General features: G+C 38.6%; 1 protein-coding gene across 6 annotated transcripts in view; it reads left to right on the top strand.

Annotated features, from left to right (window-relative positions):
• The window catches only part of trappc8 (trafficking protein particle complex subunit 8), a 165,896-nt gene that overhangs the window by 80,621 nt on the left and 59,283 nt on the right, over positions 1-25,992 (top strand). For all 6 annotated transcript variants that reach the window (XR_011885978.1, XR_011885979.1, XM_072257877.1 and 3 more), the window contains 12 exons: positions 1,171-1,286; positions 2,063-2,213; positions 5,093-5,193; positions 6,127-6,232; positions 8,954-9,085; positions 10,063-10,287; positions 14,254-14,362; positions 17,082-17,276; positions 17,714-17,874; positions 19,318-19,383; positions 24,401-24,530; positions 24,901-25,029. Coding sequence is in view for 4 of the 6 variants with exons in the window: in XM_072257877.1 (XP_072113978.1) it covers positions 1,171-1,286; positions 2,063-2,213; positions 5,093-5,193; positions 6,127-6,232; positions 8,954-9,085; positions 10,063-10,287; positions 14,254-14,362; positions 17,082-17,276; positions 17,714-17,874; positions 19,318-19,383; positions 24,401-24,530; positions 24,901-25,029 (1,621 nt within the window). In the remaining 2 variants the exon portion in view is untranslated. The remainder of the gene's footprint in view (positions 1-1,170; positions 1,287-2,062; positions 2,214-5,092; positions 5,194-6,126; positions 6,233-8,953; positions 9,086-10,062; positions 10,288-14,253; positions 14,363-17,081; positions 17,277-17,713; positions 17,875-19,317; positions 19,384-24,400; positions 24,531-24,900; positions 25,030-25,992) is intronic.

Genomic DNA, 25,992 nt, shown 5'->3' with positions numbered 1-25,992 from the left:
ATCCATCATTAATAGGGCTAAATTAAAACAAAAAATATAACACAAGCTGGGAATGCCTATTGGATGTTGATGACAGTGAGATGACATAGTTGTCAGGTCTCGTGCCTCAAGTTAGGGTGCCACTCAGCACCTCTCCCCCCCCCCCCCAAAAAGAATCTTGGAACGCCTACCCCCCCCCCCCCAACTTCTTCCCGTAACACCCCCTTAGGACATGTAATGGCGCCCTTTGGAAATCACTGATTTAGTTACATAAGTGAAAGGAAGCCAGTGAGGTTGGCGGGGGGAACTGAATATAGTGTAAACTTTTTTTAAACGGTTTCATCTTTGGAGGGGGGAAAATAAAAGATTTGGGCCTGTTTCTGTACCTTTAAACTCATTTGAGGCTGAATCTTAAATATTCTTTATGTCTAGAATTCTGCTAGAACAAGCTGAAATTGAATGTATTCAAGAGAATAATGTACATCTACCTAGAGGCCAAAGCAAGATGAACATTTATCTTTGCAAAGCTTTTTGTCTCATTCCAATGGATCACCATTTTAAAATCAATATAATAGCTTAATTAATAAAAATATGGTCATTATTGGTATAGCATTTATCTAAAACATATTTAAGACCTGTGCTGGCGAAGAAATAAGGGCTGAAAGGCTTGGATTGAGTGTATGTGGAGAGATGATTCCATTGAGAGAAAAGATCTCGGCATTGACTTGAGATTAAGGGGCATCCCTTTGAAATGGAGATCCCTTTAACCAGAGGGTGGTGAATCTGTGGAACCTATTGCCACAGGGTTGTGGAGGGAAAATCATGAAGTGTATTTTGGGTAGTAATTGTAGGCTCTTGATTGGTAAGGGAGTTGAGGATTATGGGGAGAGGTGGGAGAATGGGCTATAATTGAATGGCAGAACAGGCTGGATGGCTCGAATGGCCTAATTCTATTCCTTTATCTTAATGGTCTTGTGACTTGAATCCGTGCTAAATCAATCTTGAATAGCTTCAAGTAACAGTTGAGAGCTGCAAATTTGTTTTAATAATTAGCTCAGGAACATATTTAAAGTGTATGTTTACTTGCATTTGTTATGTAATGCCTTTGTCGTAACCCTTTTTTTTAAACACTTGCAATAGTTGCTTTGAAGTTACAAACTTAGCTGATATTACACACTTTTATTTCTGCAGCTGGTGTCTAGAAAAGGTCTCAGTCGTTCTTTGTTCACCGCAACTAAGAAATGGTTCAGTGGCAGTAAAGTGCCAGAGAAAACTCTAAATGAATTAAAAAATGCTTCCAGTCTGTTGTAAGTCGATTTTTCTGTAATTTTGGTAAAGTTCTCTTGATTTGCTTTGAAAAACAATGCAAATCCTTAAGACTATGCAATAATAACAATAGTTACTGATAATTGACAATAGATAAAAGTGTGGTGTTGAAATACATCTGGCATATGGGAGGAGAAAATATTCCATGGTAAGAGATTTCAAAAGAATAAATACAAGGATTGTAATTTTAGCTTTAAGTTTTGGGTAAACTGCATTGAGGTGTAAGAGGGAATAAACGTATTTAAAAGATAAACTGGGTATAGCAAGTTAGAGGTAACTTCTGAGTAAAATGGTTTTCCACTAACCTAGGTCAAGTTAAACGTAGGAAACCATTAATTTAAACATAATCTTGCTTTTGAGGAGGACAAAAGAACTTATTACAATCCTTAAGTATTTTAAGTGCACCTGAATACTGAAATGCAAAACTGCTGGAGAGGTATAAGAATCTGCAGATCAAAGGATGTGGATTAACAAAAAGGAAAATTAACTCATATTTACAACATCTGTTCAAGGAATCCTTTCAATTTGTAAATGTAATTTTTTTGCATTATTCATTTTTGAAGTTGCAGTAATTTTTATCTTGTGCTGTATTGCTGCTGCAAAACAGTAGATTTAATGGAATATGTCAGTGATAGTAAACCTGATTTTGCAGATCGATGTAAATCGTATTGGGTAACTTAGAATAAGGGGAGTGAGTTTTAGATTTCTGCGTATGTTACTTTGTTCTGATGTTTTTCTCTGCTTTGACATTTTTCAGGTATCCACCAGAGGCTCCAGAGCTACAAATAAGAAAAATGGCAGATCTTTGTTTCTTGGTTCAACATTACGACCTGGCCTACAACTGTTACCATACCGCAAAGAAAGATTTTCTGAATGACCAAGCAATGCTTTATGCAGCAGGCGCATTGGTTAGTGCTTATTCTAATTACAAAATGGGTTGCAAGTGATAATATAAAAGGGTTCCAAAATTTTCTGCATACATCTTTTTATTTTAAAACTCATATTATCAGAATATCTTTAACAATAACTTTTACATTCATTTTATTGACTGGTATATATTTTTAAGATGTCTTGTTTTCTCCCTAAGTTGTCTTTGTTTCCCTACTTGCCCCATAAGTCAAGAAAAAAAATATTATACCTAAATAGGATTGTGAACAATGGTTCACTTTAATGCTGTTGTCAGCATGGGTTGGATTCCACCTTTTAAGATATCATTGCTCATGAAGCTTGACAATGAGGTAAAGTGTTCCATTAGTTACTGATGTGATGGCAGTGACAATATTTTGTTGGTGTCTGCTTCAGTTTGAATTTGTCAAATGAAAGTTTCCTTGAAAAGACTGCAAAAACAATGTTAGAATCAATATTATAAACTTGTTTGGATAGAAATTTGGATATGATGATTTGCTATTTCCTCATTTAAGTATTTTGCATTTCATTCAAATTTCCTTCAAATGACATTTTAAAAGGAGTCGAGGAGGTGGGTTATTCTGTCCATTTGGGTTAGTGCTTTTAGTAAGCAATTAGATTATTCACAATGACTTTTTGTTTCATGTCCTTGCCATTTTGCCTCCTGGTGCCTATTGAGTTCCTCTTTGCAATCTGTCATCAATCTGCTTTCATCTGTCCAGCTAGAATTAACATCTGGGCCTGCAAAAATCTTCTGTTCAGCCAATGAAGCCATGTGTTAGTGACCATAGGAAGGATGGTGGGCATTTGCTCCAGAGTAAAGATAATGTGTTATTTTACAATGGAGCTGTAGATTTACTACTGGATGAACAAGAAAATTTTTGGTGGGGAAAACGATGTGCATATAATAGCACAGCAAAAGAAAACTGCAAATGCTGGAAGTCTGAAATAAAAACAGAATTAACATCTTCAACTTGAAACAATCTACACAGACTTTCTGATTGTTCTAAAACTGTTTTAATTATAAAATCTGTTTGGTATTCTGAAGAGTGAATCTATTGATGGTGCAGAATTAATGTATGTTCATGAGTTCTGATCAACTGAAAAATCTTTTCCGCCTAGCACTTTAAAGTTGTTTTTGTGAGCCATCTGCCAAAGTAAAATTCTTAATCCAACTTGCTCTGTGATTTGTTAACTGAAAGTGCTTCATGTATGTCAGTCCAGTCCCCATTGTCAAAAGATCTGCAAGCATTTTCTTTTTCAATTAGCCAATTGTCATATATCATTGCCCTGCTGTTCTTAATAATAAGTACTTGGTTTTTTTTTAGTATAGATCTAAAGAGTTTCTGGTATTTTACTTTGTCCATTATTTGTGAATATTGATAGTAAGTAGAAACAGAGAAAGCTTACAGCGCAATACAGGCCCTCCGGCCCACAATGCTGTGCGGAACACGTACATACTTTAGAAATTACCTAGCGTTACCCAGAGCCCTCTATTTTCTAAGCTCTGTGCACCTATCCAGGTACTAAAAGACCCTGTCACATCTGTTTCCACCATTGTTTTTTGCAGTCTATTTCACGCACTCACCACTGTGTGTTTTTAAAAAAAAACTTACCCTGACATCTTCTCTGTACCTTCTTCCAAGCAGCTTAAAACTGTGTCCTCTCGTGTTAGTCATTTCATCCCTGGGGAGAAAAAGCCTCTGACTACCCAGACAATCAGTGCCAGAAGGAAGTTTGGAATGAGCCTGACTTCAAGGTTTTTTAGGGTGTCCATGATCTCTGCCAGCCTGTAGTTTTTCTGACCTAATTGGCTCCAATGATTGAGCAGTTCTCAGGCTTCAAATCCTGAGATTCCCCCCACCACCACACATGGAACCTAGTGGGCATTTAGATCCGCATGGATGCTTTTGCCTTGTCTATTTCCCTGCTGTATTAGTGTGGCTCTTAAGATGGTACACCATGAGTCCCTGGATACTAGCTGTCAGGGGACTTTTAAGTTATGAGATATCTCTTGATTGTCAGAGATAGTTTTTATAAAAAATAAAGACTAAAATTTTTAGCTTAAAATATTACAGTAATTAAACATATTAAGATCCTAAAAGGGGCGTATCTGACCTGTCTGGTACTAAGTCCTTAGTCCAGCAATGGGGCAGTTGGCCTCTAGCACATCTTGGACTCTGTGTTTTGAGGTTCTGGAATGGCTATATTTCGGCCAGCAAGATTTGGCCCAGCGTAGTTAAAAACAGATGGTGTTAACAAGCTAAGCAACATTTGTGGTGAAAGAGTTAATGTTTCAGATCATTACACCTTCAGAATAGTGGATGATGATCTGCTTGGCTTAAAAAACAAAAATTGTAGTGTGACAGCAGTGGGAATGAGAGATATTTGAAGGGAAATTGGGAGAAATTGAAGGACATTTTGAAGAGTGGAAGATGTGAAGATTTAAGTAACATCCAGAGTTAATTCTTTGATCCTTTGGAAGTTGGTTCCATGACAGAAATAAGCTTCCACATCTTCCCTGATGTGGTTCATTTTATTCAAATTAATATTCTTCAAAAAACTATACTCCATTGAACTGGTATCTGATCACCTTTAGCTTTGCCTCTGAGAAAAAACTGAATAGTGTTAAAGTAATGCTTAGTGTTTAATGTTAATTGCTGCATAAGTCCACATTGAAATGAGATTTTCATCTTAATACTGTGAGTCAGAATGATTAATTTAACATTGATGCATGGGTTACTTAAAATTTTTAAATTATTTTTGGTACTTTGGTGCATATTTGTTTTTTAAATCCGAACATATAAATACTTTGAATTTGAAGTGTTGAGTGTTGTGTAATGTGAAAATAACATTTCTTCTTAAAATCTTAACGTGAAAGGAAATGGCAGCAGCCTCGGTTTTTCTTCAACCTGGAGCACAGCGGCAATATCCCACCCATTATATGGAAACAGCAATTCAAACATACAAGGACCTGTGCAAGTATGTGACTCTTCAAGGCAATTGGGAATTGACATGTAATGAAGTGAGAGTACTGCTATTTTCTAATCAATTTCAGAATCTTGTATTAGATGTTCTGAAACTATACAAACTAATACTAGATTAGAAGTCAGTTTTGGTGTCTGCTCAACTAGATACTTAAGATCATAAGAGCTAGGAGCAGGAGTAGTTCATTTGACCCATTGAGCCTGCTCCGCCATTCAATAAGATCATAGTAGATCTATACAGCTATGGACTCAGTTCCACCTACCTGTTTTTCCCCGTAGATTCTTCCTCTACCATTCGAGAATCTGTGTCTTAAATATATTTAATTAGGTAGCCCCTACTGCTGCTTTGGGCAGAGAATTCCACAGATTGGCTACTCTGTGGGGCAAAAGCAGTTTCTGATTCCTGTCATAACTTTATTCTCCTGAATCTAGATGCTATACCCCTTATCTCTAGACTCAAGTAGTCTTGCAAATTTTTTTGGAACAGAATTACAAACCACAAGAGCAGTGACATTCAGAGAAGTGGAATATCTGTTGAAATAGAACATAGAATGTTGGAAATAGTTAAAAAGGTGGTGCAGTATGTGTGGAGGGAGGAAGAGTTAATTTTTCTTATTGATGATCTTTGTATGAAACTTTCACAGCATTTCTGTGAGCGTATGGGGTTTTGTTTCTGTGGTGGTTTCCTCTAACCCAAGAGACCTGGTAAGTTTATTGGCTGCTGTAAATTACCCTTATTGGAGGTTGGACAATAATCATTGGAGGATTGGTGGCAGGTGAGAGAGTGCAATTTGTCAGACTGCAGATAAAGTAAGTGTAAAAATGGGATGGATGGAATTGCTTGCATTGGAGTCAGTATAAATGCAATGACTGAATTGATCAAATCTAACTTGGTACTTAAATTTTTCATATAATTGCTCCTTTCTAGGAACTTGGTACTTGCTGAGCGATGTACATTATTGAGTGCTGAAATCTTAAAAAGCCAAGCCAAATATTCAGAAGCTGCAACACTGCTTATTCGGATGACTAGTGAGGTAGGAGATGTTATGAATTCCTTCTGACAATATCCAATTTTGTCATAGTATGAGTTTTTCTTAGATCTGATACAAAATTGTTCTTTGAATATTAGGTCATGGGCACTATGCTGGTGAAATACTTGCCAAAAATTCACTTGAGATTTCAATTAGAATTATGAAAGTGAGCACACTTTTTCCATTGATGCATTTAACATTTGTCAAAGTTGCCCTATTTAGCCATTGTGTAATAACTTGGTTTGGAAGTTCAAAGTCATCTAAAGTCACAAAATGATATTGTTTCTTTTATTTCTACTTATTTTATTTCTGGGGCAGATTACCTGCACAAAAGGGTTGTGTTTGAACTGGAGGGAAACAAATGTCCTGATGGGAAGTTTTGCTAGTGCTCATTGGGCGGGTTTCAACTAGTCTGCCAGGGAATTGGGACCCAAGATAAGAGGGTTGAGGCAATTTAGTTAAAGTAAGTCCATTAGGCAGGACAGAGAGTGAGGAAGGCTTGATAGGTTAAATACATTTATTTTGATGCATGAAGTCTGACAGGTGAAGGAGCTGGACTCAGAACGTGGGAAAGTATTATAGCTGTTACACAAAGAGAGCTGATGAGTGGACAGGCTCAATGTTTTGGGGCATTGGTGATAGAGGTGGAGGTAAGAGAGGAGGACGAGTTGCATCTTTGATCAGGGAGAACCTGGCGGTGCTTAGGGGATATGCTGGAATTTTGCAGATGACTATTATTAGTGTGGATAGTGAAGTATAAGATTAAACAGGATACATCAACTGTGAAAGTGGGCAAACGAATGGCAGATGGAGTTTCAATTCAAGTGTTGAATGATGCATTTTGGGAAGTTAAACCAGGGCAGGATGTACAATGAATGGAGAATGATGTAGTTGTATATTCCAATATATCATAGTAGACAACAGATGGTACTGGTGAAGCATGGTGACTACTTGTCCATAACAAATACAACTACTAACAATTTTATTAATCACATCTTTTCTGGTAAACATTCAATGCAATCAATAGCCAGTAATTTCCCTTTCGGAGTTGAGCTTTTGAACTGCCTGTACTATCTGACATTTTTGTGATGTGAACTGAAGTCTCGAAGGTGTGCAGGATGGTTGCAGCGTGGCTTGTATGGACCCAATGGAAGCAGTGGGGCCTGGACCCAAGAACATAGAATGAGCCTGTGTTTAGTCATTGCCAGAGTGGTCTCTCTGTGGCAGAGCTGAGGCGAGGCAGGGCCTTGGGCCCAAGGGTGAGGAAAGACCCAAGGTTTAATTTAAGCACCAAGCCGAATTGGAAAGACCGGGTATGGGCCAATGGAGGTGGCGGGGCCTGGGTCTGAGAGTGTATTGCTACAGCAGGGCCCAGGTCTGAGAGTGAGGAACGATGTAAGGTCTGTCTGATTTAAGATGGGCGAAATTGAAAAGGTCAGGGTGTCGGGGCCAGGGGCAAGGAATGTGCTGGTGTTCAGCTTGCTTTTCCGCAAGGTTTACTCGTCTCTGCGCTGCACTGAGGCCATGACCTGCAACTAATAAGTTCGTGGACTGGCTACAGTGATGACAGGCTTCATGGCTGTGATCTCACTTTCGTGAATTTCAGTTATTTGCATGATTTGTTTTTATTCCCCTGCACATTGGTTTGACAGTCTCTTTTTTAAACAAAATGGGTTTTATTGGGTTTCTTTGTTTTGTTGCTGCCTCTGAGGAGACGAATATCAAGGTCGTATATAATATGCGTTCTTTGATAATAAATGTACTTTGAATTTAATTGGTACTGCTTCACAATCATGCACTTAAATTCTAACATAAAAATAAAGCAAATTGCAGTGCTTGAAGATTTTTATCTGATGTTCACTTGAAAATACCTAATGTTTTATTTCTTTGGAAAACTAGATGAACGCCTTACCTTCACAGGTGGAGATTGTGTTCCTGCTAGTATCTGAAGCAACACAAAAAGTTTGTATCACTAGTGTGTTCAGTAATCTTGGGCCTTTCCAGTTAATGACCACTAAGTGTTTTAGAGTACATCTTTGCAAGGGTAATTACGATTCAAACTTCAATTGGCTGCAGAAGTAATAAACTGCACCCAAGTGCTTTCTTTTTGTTGGAGTCATGGAGGAATACAGCCCTGATTCAGCAAACTATGTCGATTATCAACCTCCCATTTTTCCGAGTTTCACAGGAATTCCTTTGACTCAATACTTGGATGTCCACAAAGGCTGCCCATGTTACTTTAGCCCTAATTTTAACATCTGTTGTTGTATCATCTTTATTACATTTAATTATTTGTATTTAACTGACCCAATAGTTGCTTGGATTCACAGGGTTCAAAGCTGTATTGTTAACTTAAGGGTTTGGATTTCGATTCAGCACAAGGAAATTTTTGCAGTCCTATGTCAGATAGCTGAGGGTACTGAGTAGATTGACCCGCTCACTCAGTCAGTGAGTCTGGCTGGCAACTACTTTTCCCATGCCCACTTCTTCTCATCATGGATGTTTCTGCAATTCTTTCCCACACATTTCCATCTTACAAACAGTTCAGGTTACCAAAAGTTCTCAGAAAATAAGTCCTGTCATAGCCTGGATTGCCCCTGTCATATTCTGGACTGCCTATCTAGATGATATTGAGAACAGTTCTTGAATATATTAATTTGACTTTGAGCAGTGGTATTGAAATTTTTCAGTGATATGGGGCTTCAATGTCTTTGGTAAATATAGGATTCTGACCTTCGAAGTGCGATATTACTGGAACAAGCTGCTCACTGTTTTATCAACATGCGATCTCCGATGGTGCGGAAGTTTGCTTTTCATATGATTCTGGCTGGACATCGGTTTGGTAAAGCAGATCAGGTAAACATGCCATTGAAATGTGCAATTAACAGATCTTTTGAGAAAACCAATATGTCAATGCATTAAGTTAAATCTGCTTTGTCTATTCTCTGTCAGCCCTTTGTCTTGCTCAAGTTCTTCAGTTTCCAGGTTTTGAGTTGGTTGAATTTTTGGTACAGACTGTTTAAATTATGATCCAGGTAAATTGTTGGAGTGTAGGTCTCAGACTTACTTTCTTAACCATTTTTCTGATTGCTTACAAGATGCATATTAAGGATGAATGTAGTTCCTGGAGAAGCCTTTGACCATTATAAATTTGATATTACTTATCTAAATTTCAAGTATAAAATTTTGTTTTGTTCAGATTGTTCACATAACTCTTGGGGCTGGTTCTTTCAAATTGTTAGATTAATCTCAGAATGGGATTATTGGTGTTTAAAATAGATATTTCTTTTATTGAGGGAGGGGTCTGAATTTTGGAGTTCTGTTTCAATAGAGCTTTTGATATGCAGTTATTGTGGTTTGGTACAACTTTTCAGGCACCAAAGGAAATAGGGATATAAAGGGAAAATGTAACCAAGGTAGCGCACATCCACAGTAAATGGCAGAGCAGTTTATAAAGCGAGAGAGAAATGGTTTAAAAGAGATCTGAATGGCAACTTAATACAAAGGAAGATGAATATATGAAATGAGCTGCCAGAGGAAGTGTTTGAAGGTATAATGAAAACCTCTAAGAGGCATTTGGACAGGGACATGGATAGGAAAGGCTTAGAGGGATATGGGACTAGGTTAGATGGACATCTTGGTCAGCATGGATGAGTTGGACTAAAGGGCTCCTCAGAGCATTCAGCATAAAAAGTATAGGACCCATGCACTTTCCTCAGTCAGTATGGGTTCTTTTAAATGATTAACTAAAGTCCTTGCTGTAATGAAATCTGAAGTCTTTGATTGTCACTGCTTTCTCAATCCTGCAAATCTCTGAATTGTTTTCATTACAGCGAAAGCATGCCTTGCGGTGCTACAGTCAAGCAATGCAAGTTTACAAAGGAAAAGGATGGAGTCTGGCAGAGGATCATATCAACTTCACGATTGGTCGTCAGTCTTTCACTCTGAAACAGCTGGACAATGCAGTGTCAGCCTTTAGGCATATTCTGATCAATGACAGCAAGCAGACTGCTGCTCAGCAGGAGGCTTTCCTTCGGGAGTACCTTTATGTTTATAAGGTAAGAGAAATCAAGGAGTAATGAATCCTAGTGTTGATTAACTTTATTGGCAGAAAATAAAGGATGTAATCCTTTTAAAATTGTAAAACAACGTTTGATGTTGAAAAGAGGATTACTTCAAATGTTAATGGAAGTAATTCTATTGCTATCATAGTAATTACTGAGGTTGCAATAACTGTTTTTGCTCTGTGCATTAATCTTAATGGAAGCACCTTTACAGGTACCTGTATTTTGTATTTTTGATTCACAAATTTTAAGCCCCAGTAAAGTATTCATTAATTTTAAAAAAAAGCAAATCAAGTTGTTGGCTTATTCTGTATTTAGAACTTTTCCCCTGCCTTTCCTTAATTTTATTTGTAGTTGCTTGTGATGAGAAGTAATCCATAAACCTGAATGTAGTATGTAGCTGTGGGCCTCTTTTCCAGTATCTTGTCTATTTTGATTCCTGCCTCACTGAATCTTCATCCCTGGTTCTACCACGCACCACTAGCCTTCCATTCTCCCTGCTCCTTCACTGCACTGAAGCAAAAGCTAAATGCCCAAATATCATCGTTTGTGAAAGTAAGACTTCCTGCATTACGCGAAGCAAGTTATTTGACATTACTTTATGTATTGAATTCAAGGCAGATGGAAATGGTTTTTTCTCAGGGTAGGGTAGTCCAAAGCTGGGGAGCGACAGTCGAGGATGGGAAGTATTTAAATGGATTTTAGGGACAGCTTTTTCCGTCAGGGTGGTGAGTATGTGGAATGAGCCCCCAGACAAAGTGGTTGAAGCAGGTACAATAATATCACTGAAGAAGCATTTGGATAAGTTTTATGTTGGGGTGGGACTTAAAGGAATATGGGCTGAGTACAGGAAATTGGGACTCATTCACATGAAGTGCCTGCGTTCATGCAGTATTACTCTCTGACTCTAAGATTAGTCAGGAAGTTGTGCTGGTGCTTTGTGGAAGTCTGGTTAGTATTGTATTTGGTTTTGGTTAACCCATTAGAGGGAGAGGGTGCAGAAGAAATTTCCCTCAATGTTGCCTGGGTTAGAGGGAGTGTGTTGTTTTCTCTGGAACAGCAGAAGTTTATTGGTAACCTAATAGAACTTTTTAAGAATATCAAAGGCATAGACAGCTGGTATCCTTTTCCCAGGGATGAAATGATTCCTATTAAAGGATGTGCATTTAAGGTGAGAGAGGCGAGGTTCAAAAGAGGTGTGTGGAAGAATTTATTTTGTACACAGTAGTGGGTGTCTGGGGTCAACTGCCACTGTTGGTGCTGCAGGAAGATACAATAACATTTAAGAAGTTCTTAGATGGGCACATGAATATACAAAAAAATGGTGAAATATCATGTGCAGGCGCAAGATATTAATTTGGCATCAGTTAACAAGGTCAGCACTGTATTGTGGCTGTATCATACTGTTCTATGTGTCTAGTTCTGTAAAACAGCAACTGCTTTTATCCCCTGTACACCCTTGGAGATTGCAGTGTTGGTTCATTTTAATTTCAGATCCTTGTATGGATTCTTTTGTTTCTGTGATGTTTTACTTTCAAATAAAATGGATATGGATGTAGATTGTTTTTCAAAAAGGATGCATCTTGGCCTCCATCCAAGCTACATCTTGGTGCAGACCTGACTCCAGATGCTTGGATCTGGAAAAACAATCGATCTTCTGGAAGAACTCAGTGGATCAGTCAGCATCTGTGAGGAAAGGAATTGTTGAGGCTTCAAGTTGAAACCCTACATCAGGACTGTAGGGCTCAGATGCAGAGTTTTGATCTGAAACATTGACAATTCCTTTCCTTGCAGAGATGCTGATTGACTCACTGAGTTCTTCCAGCAAATTGTTAAAAATCTTAATGGAAATCCTTGCAATGTTTAGCATGGAAAAAGAAAGACCCAACTGGGTTGTTTGCACGGCCATGTTCCTCATTAAAGTGTATTATATGCTTGTTCTTAGCCCTTTGTTATTTAACTTGGCCTTAGAATCCCTTGCTATTGCTCTTAGAGATTCTAATACTGGTCAGGGTATTAAGAGACGGGACAAAATACACAAGGTTTCGTTATATGCAGATGACCTGCTAGTTTATATTTCAGATCCTAGGAAATCTATTCCTTCTATGTTATCTATATTTTGTGAATTCAGTATTTTCTCTGGGTATAAATTAAATTTACATAAAAGTGAGTTATTTCCTATTAATAATTACTCGGATCCAAATCATTAAGTACCCTTTAGTATTGCTAAAAATTACTTTACCTATCTTGGTATTAAAATTACTAAAAATTTTAAGGATCTTTATAAATATAATTTTTTTTTCATTAATTGATTACATCAAACAAATGCTTTCTAAATGGTCGCCTAGTACATTATCGTTACTAGGTCAAATTAATGCTATTAAAATGATGGTCTTACTGAAACTCTTATATATTTCAGGCAGTTCCTTCCTTTGTTCCTAAAAAGTTCTTTGACAGAATAGATTCTGTAATCTTATCATATATTTGGAACAATAAAAATCCTAGATTGAGTAAACTCTTATTGCAGAAATTAAAAAAGGATGGTGGTATGGCTTTGCCAAATTTTAGAATGGGCAATTAATATTCGATATATTACTTTTTGGATTCACTATTCAGATATACATGAATGTCCTTCATGGTTGGATCTAGAGGTAAACTCGGTGAAAGGTTTCTCTTTGGCCTCTTTACTGGGAGCTCCTCTTCCCTTTTGATTTTGGAAGATTAGTAGACAAGATTTTAAATCCATTATTAAACATATGTTAAGAATTTGGTTTCAGTTTCGTAGATCTTTTGAGCTAAATAATTTTACTCTTTCTAGTAATATCCATCTGAATTATTTTTTTAAACCATCAATTTTGGATAAGGCCTTTTTAATTTGGAAAACCAAGGGAATAATAACTTGTTCAGATTTGTTTTTGTGGGACTGTTTAATGTCTTTTTCTCAGTTAGTGGATAAATATGATTTATCTAATGTACACTTTTTTAGATATTTACAAATTAGCAATTTTTTACATGGTTTGTTGCCAAATTACCCCTCTGCTTATCCACCTAATATGACAGATGCTCTCTTTCAGTTTAAACCATTTCCAAAAGGGTTGGTAGCTATAATCTATAAACGGTTATTGAACTTACGAATGATAGCTAATGATAAAATTAAACGTGCTTGGGAATTGGAATTTCAGGAGTCATTTTCAGATAATCAATGGAGTAAAATTTTTCACTTGGTTAATAACTCCTCTATTTGTGCCCGCCACTCCTTGATACAGTTCAAGGTAGTGCATCGGGCCCATATGTCAAAGGATAAACTAGCGCGTATTTTTTCCAATATCAATCCTATTTGTGACATGTAATATTGAGGTGGCCACTTTAACTCACATGTATTGGTCTTGTATAAAGCTAGATAACTTTTGGAGAGATGTTTTTAAAACGTTATCGAAAGTCTTGGATCTGGATCTACAACCTAATTTGCTTACGGCAATTTTTGGGATTATCCCATCGGAAGCTGGAATCATTCCTGTTTCCGCTCAATGTATGATAGCCTTTTCGACTTTATTGGCTAGGAGAGCCATTTTATTGAAGTGGAAGGATTCTAATCCACCTACGGTCTTTTATTGGCTTTCCTCCATTGTGTCCTGTTTAAGTTTAGAGAAAATAAGAAGTCGGACATTTGATACATTCTTTAAATTTGAGCAAATCTGGCGACCTTTTATTCAGTATTTGCATTTAATTTGATTTATTACACTTCCAATTTTTTTTCTCGAAGTTTTTGATTTGAAGGTTAGATCAATGCAGAACTCTTCAACTCCCAGTAAAATTTGCCACTGTTGCAAATTAAGAAGCAAAGGATAAAACTGATAACCTAAGGATGGGATCACGGAGTGAAGATCTATTTGAATATTACTGAAATTGTAATAATTTAAAATATTAGTAACTAAAGAAATCAACCTTTTCCTATTTTAGAATGTGAGCCAGTTCTTACCAGAAGGACCATTACCCCAACTTCCCTTGCCCTACATTAAGAGCTCAGCAACACGGGTGTTTTTTGGACACGACAGGCGCCCTTCAGAAGGTTGGTTGTTTGTTTTTTCTTCGCTGATTATATTTAAAAAGAGCATTCTAGCAGAGTTTTAGTTTACATGGTTGGATGTGGGCAATGAAGGTATTTTTGCCCATCTGTTGCCTTAAGTTTATAACTGCACAGCTAACCACCATATCGAAAGAGTCGTTGCAACTGGAGTAAGATTGGCAGTATGTAAGCCAGGCTGAGGAAGAAGAGATGGGTTCCTTCTCTGAAAGAAGTGTACCAGTCAGGCTTTTTAAGACAATTTAACGATCATGAAGATTTTCATTTGAAAATTTTCAAATTGCTGTTCTACCTGTTTAATGTATTAAATCACCAGGTCTTCGCAATTTTTGGGTAGTAAGCTTAACAGTGAGGGTATGCAAGAATTTAAATGTAATTTCATTTTTGTGTAGAGCAGATATTGCTCAATTTGTGCTTAAAATCAATTCATCTGGCTGGGTTTAACATGTCTGTTCATGAAGTGGCTATTAATGTGAAATCCAGATTGATTTTTTTACTTTGTAGATCTTTTGCATATATTCTGCTTAAATCTTCCAAAACTATTAGATTTAATTATCAAGTCTTATTAAGTCACAAGGATAAATAAAGTGAAAGACCAGACAATATTTCAATGATGTGAAAATCTGCAGATGCTGGAAATCCAAGCTGCACACAAGTGCTGGAGGAACTCACCAGGCCAGACAGCATCTATGGAAAAATGTAAACAGTCAACATTTTGGGCTTATGACCCTTCATCAGGACTGGGGGGAAAAGATGAGAAGTTAGAGCAAGAGGTGGGGGGGGGAGGAAGATGGTAGGTAATGGGTGAAACTGTGAGAGGGGTAAAGTGACAGCTGGGAAGCTGATGGGTGAAAGAGATAAAGGGCAGGAGAAGGGGGATTCTGAAAGGTGAGGACAGAGGCCCATGGAAGAAAAGGGAGAGGAGCACCAGAGGGAGGTGATGGGCAGGTGAGGAGATAAGGTGAGAGGGAAATGGGAATGGGGAATGGTGAAGGGGGCAATGGTGGGCGGGGGTCAATTTCAGGAAGTTTGAGAAATCTATGTTCATGCCATCAAGTTTGAGGCTACCCTCATGGAATATAAGGTATTGCACCTCCAGCCCGAGTGTGGCCTCATTGCGGCAGTAGGGGCAGCCATGGACTGACATGTCAGAATGGGAAGTAGAATTGAAGTGGGTGGCCAACGGAAGATCGCACCTTTTCTGGTGGATGGAGCGTAGGTGCTTGGCAAAACGATTTCCAAATCTATGTTGGGTCTCGCCAATATACAGGAGGCCATACTGGGAGCACCGGATACTGTAGATGACTCCAACAGACTCCGGTGAAGTGTTGCCTCACCTGTAAAGACTGTTTGGGGCTCTGAATGATAGGGAGGAGGTGTAGGGACACGTGTGGCACTTATTCCACTTGCAAGGATAAGTACCAGGAGGGAGATCAGTGGGGAGGGACGAATGGACAAGAGAGTTGCGTGGAAAGTGATTCCTGTGGAAAGTGGGAGGGGGGAGGGAAATGTATGCTTGGTGGTGGGATCCCTTTATTAATGGCAGAAGTTGCAGAGAATTATGTGCTGGATGCGGAGGCTACTGGGGCGGTAGATCAGGACAAGAGGAACCCTATCTCTGGTGGGCTGGTGGGAGGATGAGGTGAGGGCAGAGTTGATGATGGAGGAAGGGAAGTCCCTTTCTTTGAAGAAGAACATCTCATTAGTTCTGGAATGAAAAGACTCATCCTGAGAGTAGATGCGGTGAAGATGAAGAAACTTAGAGGAGGGAATGATATTTTTGCGAGTGACAGGGTGGGAAGAGGTATGGTCCAGATAGCTGTGAGAATCGTTTTTTTCCTTTCTGTGCATATTCAGCATTTTCGCTAATACTGTAAAAGTATGCAGCTAATTTTGCCCCAATATTCAAAAGGAATAGTGGGGATAGGCTAGATGGTAACTAGGGAGTGAATAGGTCTATTGAGAGACAATGTATTCACTTGAATGTAGGCCTGGGATAAGGACAATGTTTTAAATGCCTCACCTATATTTGCCATGGAGAAAGTTATAGAAACTACAGAACTCAGGGAGCAGATGTCCAGAAACAGATTTGCATTACAAAAGAGGTGATTTTGAGATGCATAAAGATGAATAAATCACTGAAACCTGACCAACTGTACCCCAAGATTGTGAGAAGCAAAGGAAGAAATTGCTGGGGCCCTGACAGATGTTTGTATTTTCCTTAACCGGGTTGAAGTACTGGAGGACCAGAGGATGTATTATGTTGTACCTTTATTTAAGAAAGTCATGAAGGACAAGCCAGGATCTGCAGGCAAAAGAATCTAGTATGGGGAGTGCTGTACTTTTCTCTATGAAAATGGTGATACAGGTAGATAAGGTGGTGAAGAAGGCGTATGATACACTTGCCTTCATTGGATGTCCTAAATCTTGAGTACAAAAGCTGGAATGTTATGTTACAGCTGTACAAGTTCAGAATATTGTGACATGTTTTCCATACAGGGTTATGGATATGTGGATTGAGCTGTCAAAAGAATTAGTAGAGGCAGGCATATGGACTGGTTCATGGGCAGGAATTGAGGCATACACAGGCAAATGGGACTAGCTCAAATAGGCATCATGGTCAGTGTGGATGACTTGGGCCGACAAGTCTATTTAACTTGAAACAGGTGCTGATAATATAACATTCTGTTTCCCTTCCCGTTAGGAGAAAAACAAGCAGCCACCCATGTCAGCTTGGACCAGGAATATGAACGTGAGGCTTCCCAGCAATGGAAAGAGCTTGAGGAACGGGTTGTAACTGTGGTGAACAAAGGAACAATCCCTCAGAATTTTCAGCACACTCAGTATTGTCTCAACAGCCAGACTGACAACTTGCGCCTTCCCATGGCCGTGGTAGAAGGTAAGTCAGTTCACATAATTAGTCCTCGAAGGAAACTGTTGGTGTACTGACTGTAAAGCTCTTAGCCAATTAATGTAAGCTTTAAATTATTAATCTCTGATTTGCTGCTTACTACTTGTGTCTCAATCAATATTTGTTTTGACTTAATTTTTTATAGTTGTGCTCAAATTGACAATAGTACTTCCTGTATTATCTCCAATTATGCCTCCTTCATCACCTTATCTACCTATATGCTACCTTTGGGTTAAGGTTTTATACTTTTATTGCTTCCTGAAATTACTGTAATTACTACTTTTGTTTAACATTACTTAAAATTTATTATTTCCCTTTAAAATACCCTGTTTTCTGCATCCTGCCAAAGTGATTTTGGAGGTTAGTCCAGTGTGACATGCTGTAGTGTTTTGTCATTCTTACTATCTTTCTGTTATTGTTTCTAGAACCAGTTACAGTTGAAGTAGTGTTCAAAAATCCTTTGAAGGTCCCTCTGTTGTTGAGTGATCTGTCGTTGTTGTGGAAATTTAACTTTAGAGACTTTACTAAAGATTCAGAAGAAGATGCAAGAGAGTCGATCAGCAACGAGAAAGATTTACATCTAAAGGTAATGATATGTTTTTGGAATAATTGTTTTTGAGCTAACTGATACAATATTCTGTAACTATTGGACTAGCTTGAAAACTTCCGATTTTCATTGCCAATTTTCAATGGCTACTCCACTCTTTAATTGTTTAATTCATTGTCTACATACCAAAGTAACAGGTTTAATGTGTTTCAGCCCATTTATTTTATCTCTTTTGTCACAGCTTGAGCTGCCAAAGTTCCCTTTTACTCTATGGAAATAGCTTCTGCACATTCTTCACTCTGTAGAATTTGGAGATGCCCATCCTTAATGTTTCCTTTGGTATTAGGTTGTTTTTCCACTCCTGTTGACATGGTTTAATGACATAAGAAAAATTATAAATACGAACAAATCTGCTATAAATCCAGGAAGTACTCAAAATTCAGCAGGTCTGGCAGGATCTGTAGAAGGGAAACATTTTGGGTCTAGGATCGGTAGCAACTAAGCCAGAACAAAAATAACCAAATGCAAGTCACCACAGATACTCTAAACTTCACTCATGCAACCCAAACTCAGCCATTCAGAAATGGCTTCTTCCTCCTCATTATATTTTGCACTATTTTTGTAATTTATAGCAATTTTAATTTTTGCAATGTACTGCTAGCACAAAATGACACATTTCATGGTATATACGCTCAGTGGCCACTTTATTAGGTGCACCTAATTACACCTTTAGGTATGTCTATTCAGCCAATCATGTGGCAGCATCTCAATACATAAAAGCATACAGAGGTTCAGTTGTTGTTCAGCCCAAGCATCAAAATAGGAAAAAATTTGCTTTGAGGTACTTTCACTGTAGAATGTTTGTTGGTGCCAGATAGATCTTTTGAGTATCTCAGAAACTGCTGATCTCCTGGGAATTTCACATGCAGATCTCTGGAGTTTACAGAGAATGGTCTGAAAAACAACAAAAAAAAAATCCTGTGAGTAGCAGTTCTGTGGTGCGGGAGAGAGAGAGGAGGAATACCTTGTTAATGATAGAGGTCAGAGGAGAATGGCCAGACTGGTTTAAGCTGGTAGAAAGGCAACTAACTCAAATAATCACATGTTACAACAGTGGTGTGCAAAAGAGCGCACACCACGTCGAATCATATAGTAGATGGCCAACGCAGCAGAAAACCATGAGTGTACCTAATAGTGACCTCTGCGTGTACATTAGTGATGACAAATCTGATTCTGACCTGAAATACGGTTAGTATTAAAAATGCTGAACTGTTCTGATCAAAGGGCATTGACTTGAAACATTTCTCACTACAGTTAGTGCTTGACCTGCTAGGTAGCTCCAGCTATTGAATACAAGAAATGGAAAGTAGTTTTTCATAGAGCTAACTCTTCATAACTGTATAAATCAACTAATTCACTCTTTGGAGGATTAGTTGGAAAATAACATACCATTTAAACAAAATGTGGTTTTCATGATTTCAGGCATCTCAGAGTATTGTCACGGAAGTAATAAATGAATTTCAAATAAGTGGTGAAGAAACCAAAGTGGTGAGTATCTATACTTTCTCTGCAATAAATTTATCCTGGCAAAAATAATCCCCCTTCTTTTTCCTCCTTTTCCTTTGGAGACAGCTCCATCAAGGGAAGAGAATACATAATGAAACCCATGTCTTGATCACACTCACACACAAGTTGATTGTGGAATATCTGCTGCTGTTAAGGGAACAATGGTAGTTCAACAATTAAATGACTCGGTCACTAACCTAGAGACCCGGGCTATAACACTCCAGAGGCTTGAGATTGAATCTCACAATGGCAGCTGTGGACTTCCATACTCTTTTATTCAAAATATTTATTAGTAATCTTTGGTGGTTGTAAAACTGAAACAGTGCTCTTCTAGAAAAAAATACCATCCTTGACCACCCATATGGTTGATTCCACAGTACCCTCTGAAATGGCCCAGGATGCCAACATCCCAAAAATTGAATTGGGATGTGGGGGGCATGGAAGAAATAGGCTGAGATTGGCTCACTCAACATAAGCCAGGAAGAGAATCTGAGCTTGACGCTGGAGTTACTAGTCACAGTTACATAATATTCAATTCATCATCTTCACATATTTCGGGTATCTGTACAGAACTAGATTTCAGAATGATCAAGTCATGTTTATTTTTGTATGCACAAGTCAATGAAAAACTTGTCTGGATCAGCATTACAGGCACATGGCATCAGAGACGGCCTTAATAAGAAAAGTATAGGTTAAACGTAAAGATGATAAGACACAGGAACTGAATTAGGCTATTCAGCCTATTGAGTCTGCTCTGCCATTCTGTCAAGGCTGATATATTATCCTTCTCAAGCCCATTCTCCTGCTTTTTCCCCATAACCTTTCTTTGATTAATCAAGAACTTAGCAAACTCCACTTTTGTAATTTGTCCTCGACAATCCCACGATTCACTACCCTCTGGCTAAAGAAATTCCACCTTATCTCTGTTCTAAATGGAAGTTCCTCTATTCTGAGGCTGTGCTGTCTGGTCCTAGATTCTCTCACTATAGGAAACATCCTCTCCATATCCGTTCTATCTAGGCCTTTCAATTTTCGATAGGTTTCAATGAGATTCCCCCCTCATTCTTAGGTCTTAGGTCTTATGGAAAGCAGGGGAGTGGGGATGACTGGAAAAATTGGATCAGCCCATGATTGGTGGAACAGACTCGATGGGTTGAATAGCCTACTTCTGCTCCTGTATCTTGTGGTCTTGTGAAGTACAAGCCCAGAGCTATCAAACGGTCCTTGTGTGTTAACCCCTTTATTCCCTGGATCTTTCTCGTGAACCTCCTCTGGACCATCTTTGCTTGGGTAAGGGACCCAAAACTGCTCAATACTCCAAGTTTATAATGCCTTATAGAGCCTCAACATTACATCCTTTATATTCTAATCCTTTCCAAAATGATTGTTAACATTGTCTTTGCCTTCCTTACCACAGACTGCACCTGCAAGTTAACCTTAGCGAACCCTGCTCGAGGACTCCCACATCCCTTTGTGCCTTGGATTTCTGAATTTTTATCCCCGTTTAGAAAATAGTATACACCTTTATTTGATCTACCAAAGTGCATGACCATATACTTCCCTACACTGTATTCTTTCTGCCACTTCTTTGCCCATTCCACTAATCTAAGTCCTGCAGATTCCCTGCTTCCTCACACCTCCTGCCCCTCCATCTGTCTTCATATTGTCCGCAAACTTGGCCACAAAGCAATCAATTCCATCATTCAAGTAACATAATCATTGACATATAAAGCATATGAGAGGACACAATTAGAGCTAAAGAAACAGTCCATTGTACTTGGAGGTCAGCCTGTTGCTTGACAGTTAGTGATGAGGGTTGTGCTGGTTAGTTCAAGAAACAAGTGATTGAAGGCAAGTCGTTCTTGAACCTGATGGTGTGGAACTTCGAGTTACTATACCTCCTGTCTAATGGTAGCTGTAAGATGACAGCATAGTTGGTAGAGTTCTTTGGTAGATTTTGCTGTCTTGAGGCAGTGCCTCATGTACATACAGTACCATGCCAATATTTAGGCATCATAGATCTTTTATATGGGTTTAGATGGTCTGGCCTCCACAAAACTGTGATCTCAACATCATTGAGGCAGTTTTGGACTACCTGAAGAGACAGAAGCAAGTGATGGTTAAAGTCTTCAGAAGAACTGTTGCAAGTTCTCCAAGATGCTTGAAACAACCTACTAGCCAATTTTCTGATAAAACTGCACAACAGAGAAATTGTACCTAAGATAATTGTTGCAGTTTTAAAGGCAAAGGGTGGTCACATCAAATATTGATTTGATTTAATGTTTTACTGCTCCTTATAGTAAATGTTGATATTTAGAAACTTTAATATTTTTGAAATCATTTTCACATTACAGATTTTTTTACATGTGCCTAAGACAGTACTGTACGTGAAGGTGTGCCTGTGATGTATTGAGTAAGTCCAATCATTTGGAGCCAAGATATATTTTGAATCCGTATTGGACAATGAAATGCAATTCACTGGTTAGGGTATTAACAAAATTCACTTTCAGGTTAATAAATACTATTACTCATTGTTCAATATGAAATCAATTTAGTTTTGACTTGGTTCTGCCAGAGCTTCTGCACCATTACTTAAGGTTTGTGAAAATAGTGTTTGAAAGAAATGAGAGCTAGTTAGAAGTGCTCACACAAACATCATCAATACACAGCTCCATACTTCTATGAGAATAATCTCAGGAGTCCTAAAATCACAGCTGGCCAAAGGCTCCCAACAGAGCAGAATAGCGCCCCCAGAGATCTGTAGAACAGTAGCTTCAGCAAAATTCTACAAGCATATCCAAAATATGCCCAACAGCTTTCCAGTTTGTAAGCTCATCAAAAGTGCTCCTCCATCTTCCTGACTCAAATCTCGAAAACATTTCTATAACTTGAAAAACCTCAACTCTTATGGACACACTGAATAGCGCCAATACTGGCACACCAACATGCCCCCACCCCGCTCCTCCCAGGCTTTGCTACAGCTATCAGACAAAACTGGGCAGCTGCAAATAGACTCAGAAGTCGACATGCTGAAACAGAGCAAACACTCCACCAATGGGGCACCTGGCAACCCCCAGCTTCTGAAGTGAAAAAAAAGCACCTGCCATATGAAACAACATCAAAAGAACACATTCAGATGGAGAGCATGTTTGAATTTTTTACTGTGTGCTGTGTTATCATCATAGATGCAGCCCACTGAGTTTGTGCTGTTAGCCTACATTAATCACATTTTGTTTTATTATTCCCACATTCTCATGATCTCCTTCCAAGTTATTCCCCTCACATGCACACTGGCTAAATTTATAGTGGCCAATTAACCAGCCAGCCTCTGTGCCTTTGCAATGTGGGAAGAAACCAGAACACCTGGAGAAGACATGCACAGTCACAAGGAGAACATGCAAACTCCACACAGTACTGGAGATCATGTTTGGACTTGGGTCTCTGGCATTGTGAGGCTGGAGCTCCATTAGCTGCATCACTGTTGAGTGCTGCACTTTGAGAGCAGATCTTGAAGTGCATATTCTCCATATTCTGTTACCTCATTTAACTAGATGACTAGTGATCAGGTGACTTCTGTGGTGCTCTTTGGCTCAGATGCACTTTGAAATAATCCTGTGTGATGAAGTGTTTCCTGAGCTTTGTATCAACATCTATTACTCACACTATATTTAGTGGGTATTGCTGATACTAATTGAAGTCTCTGAAAATTTTGGGTTTCAATGATAATGTTTTGGCCACTTGCTTTAGATATGGGAATTACTTCCACTAGTGGGGTAATTGAGTCCACACTCTCCCAGTTCTCGTGATGCAAGTAGCTTTGGCACAATTATTTTGTTAACATGATTTTTCACAGAAGGCATAGTCATCAGGTTGCACAGAGCAATCAGTTGAATTACTGAACTAGTGTGATAACTTATGGGATGGTTTTTGGTTAGGATGCTGACAAGTTTCCCTTTCCTCAGGGAACAATGCCACAGTGTCTTCTGATTGAACAGTGAAGCATCTGCAGTTTGTACTTCTGTTGTTCCTGAAAGTTACAAAAACACTCCAAGGAATTTTATGATTGTTATTGAATAGAATTTAATACTAAGTATCATTAGATTATATTGGGATAAAAACATTATAGTGGCATACTGATAGAACCGCTGCTTCAAGGACCCAGGCCAATCTTGATTTCCGGTAATGTCTGTAAAGAGTTAGTACGTTCTCCCTGTGACTGTGTGTATTTCCTCTGGGTGCTGTGGTTTCCACCCACATCTCAATAGTGTGCAGGTTGGCAGATTAATTGGCCAGTGTAAATTGCCCTGAGTATGCAGGTGAATTGTAGAAACTGGTGAGAGGTTATGGGAACGTGGGGAGAATAAGAAGGGATTAGTGTTGATGACAACTTGATGGTTGTTAAGGACTCAGATTGTAGAGCAGTTTCCATGGAGACTCGAGATTGCAGATGTTGGAATCTGGGGCAAGAGAAACTCCGGTCAGGCAGCATCTGTTGGGGGGTGCGGGGAATAGACCATTGTGAGTGAGACCCTTCATCTGGAGTGGTCCACATTATAGTTTACCATTTTCTTTCTGGTGCAAATGAGTGGTGTCAGCCTGAATCATCAGCTGTTTCCCTCCAAACATATGCCCAACCTGATCCCATGCTAAATCAGAAGTTAAATTTTAAGGAATATCATGGAGGAAAAGTTGGACAGCAGTCATTTACAAATGAGCAAGAGGCCACCTGTGGGGAACACACGTCTCCATGTCAGTTTTGGCCTCACTTTAAGACTGTACCATGCCACAATGCTGTAATGTAATCTGCCTCAGTGAGAATGTCATTTCTAGGTGTTAGCTGTTAAATTGTAATGCATTATAAAATAATTGTGACTCTTGAATGCAAAAGAAAAATGCCTTTGAATCTATAAGTCTGAAATAAAATTATTGACATTTGTGAAATTAGCAAGTGTTGTAATCTGAATGATGCATTTTGAAGTAATTTCTGCCTTTTCTTTAGGCAAGATTAAAGCTACTTCCTTGCCAGACAGGAGAGCTGCACATTCTCGGAATCGTTTACAATCTCAGCACAGTGCTGCCAGCTGCTAAACACGATGGAATAGACTCTGGTCCTGGAACGCAGGCGGCAGGTAAAGTGATCCATTTGTCTGTTTCTGTATTTGCAATGAATATTAGAAATGCATTGCAAAATAATATTTAAAGAATCAAATAATGTATACAAAGTACAGTAGACAAGGTCAATGGCAAACATGGTAAAACTAAGGACAGTAATTTGAATATTTAGATTTGTAAAACAAGATTCTGCAGATGCTGGTCATGTAAATTGGAGAAATTGCTGGGCAATTCCTGCCAGATTGGGTTGGGGGAGAACTTTGAAGATTTTGGAAATATGAGTCCCCTTTTCTTTTTAATTCCTGAGTTCAATGTTTTGAGCATTTTATTTCAATTTTGCTTTAGTAAAGACTGTGCCAATTCCCCCTGTTTAACCTGTTCCTGCAGCCAATTGCCTCAATGTCAGCAGCCCTTACTTGTCAAAATCTGGAATCAAGCCGCAAACAACTCATAACCTCCAACAATCCAGTTCAACAGATCAACTGGAGTATTACCATGGGCTAAGCTGGACTGAAGGTCAGTTGGGGAGTGGATGCGGAACGCAAACAGATTGTGATATGCAGGGATCGGTTATGTTTTTGTGATGCAGATTTGCTCAGTTTATATGTGTGAAAATTGACTGCTATTTTAGCCTCACCCAATATTTTTCTAATATTAGCAGCAAAGTCACTGAATACTGTCCTTGTAATATATTGGGGGGAGGGTGGTGGGGGCTGTTGTGCTATCTGGCTGCTAGAAATAAGATTTATTCTTCAACACGTTGAAGACTAGCAGAAAGTGAGCTGTGATTATGGATCCAAATTTCCAAATAAGTGATGGTTATACTATTTTAAAGAACCAAGAGACTGAAGATGCTGAAGTATGTAGAGCAACACCAAACTGCTGGAGGAACTCAGTGGGTTAAACATCTCAGGAGGGAAATGGAGATCAGACATTTCTGGTCCCAAAACATTGACTGACCATTTCCCCCTTGTGCTATTTTAAGGCTGACTTTTGCTTTCACAAAAACTGGACTTTAATCAATAATGTGCTAGTTTGTCAGTGCTTGGTTTAATTTCTCAACCAATTTATTTCAGCCCTCTGTGGAACCATATACCCATTGGCCATTGTGTCCATGCTTGGAAAGAACTTTCCAGATAAATATTCCCCCAGCCCCACTAAACTCCTGCTTTGTTTTCTAAAGATTAAATGTACCAAGATCTTCATCATTTTCAAATGATGTAACCCTAACCAGCATCAAGTGAAAGTCAATAAATAAACTGCAGATGTTGTAAATCCAAGAAGCACCCAGGTCAGGCAGTATATATGGTGGAAGAGTTATAATGTCATGCTGAAAGTCCATTGTCAGAACTGGGAAGGAGAAAAAATGAATAACTTGCTTTTTCCAGTAAATACAATTTTCTTATAGCTTTGGGGGAAATACTTGCACTCAGTTTATAACATTTCCAGAGCACCATTTAAAATCTTGCCACATTGTGA

This window comes from Mobula birostris, chromosome 1 (assembly GCF_030028105.1).
Source record: "Mobula birostris isolate sMobBir1 chromosome 1, sMobBir1.hap1, whole genome shotgun sequence".
In the NCBI taxonomy this organism is placed as follows: Eukaryota; Metazoa; Chordata; class Chondrichthyes; order Myliobatiformes; family Myliobatidae; genus Mobula; species Mobula birostris.
Note: the sequence above shows the minus strand (reverse complement) of the source record. Positions and strands in the feature narration are given on the sequence as shown.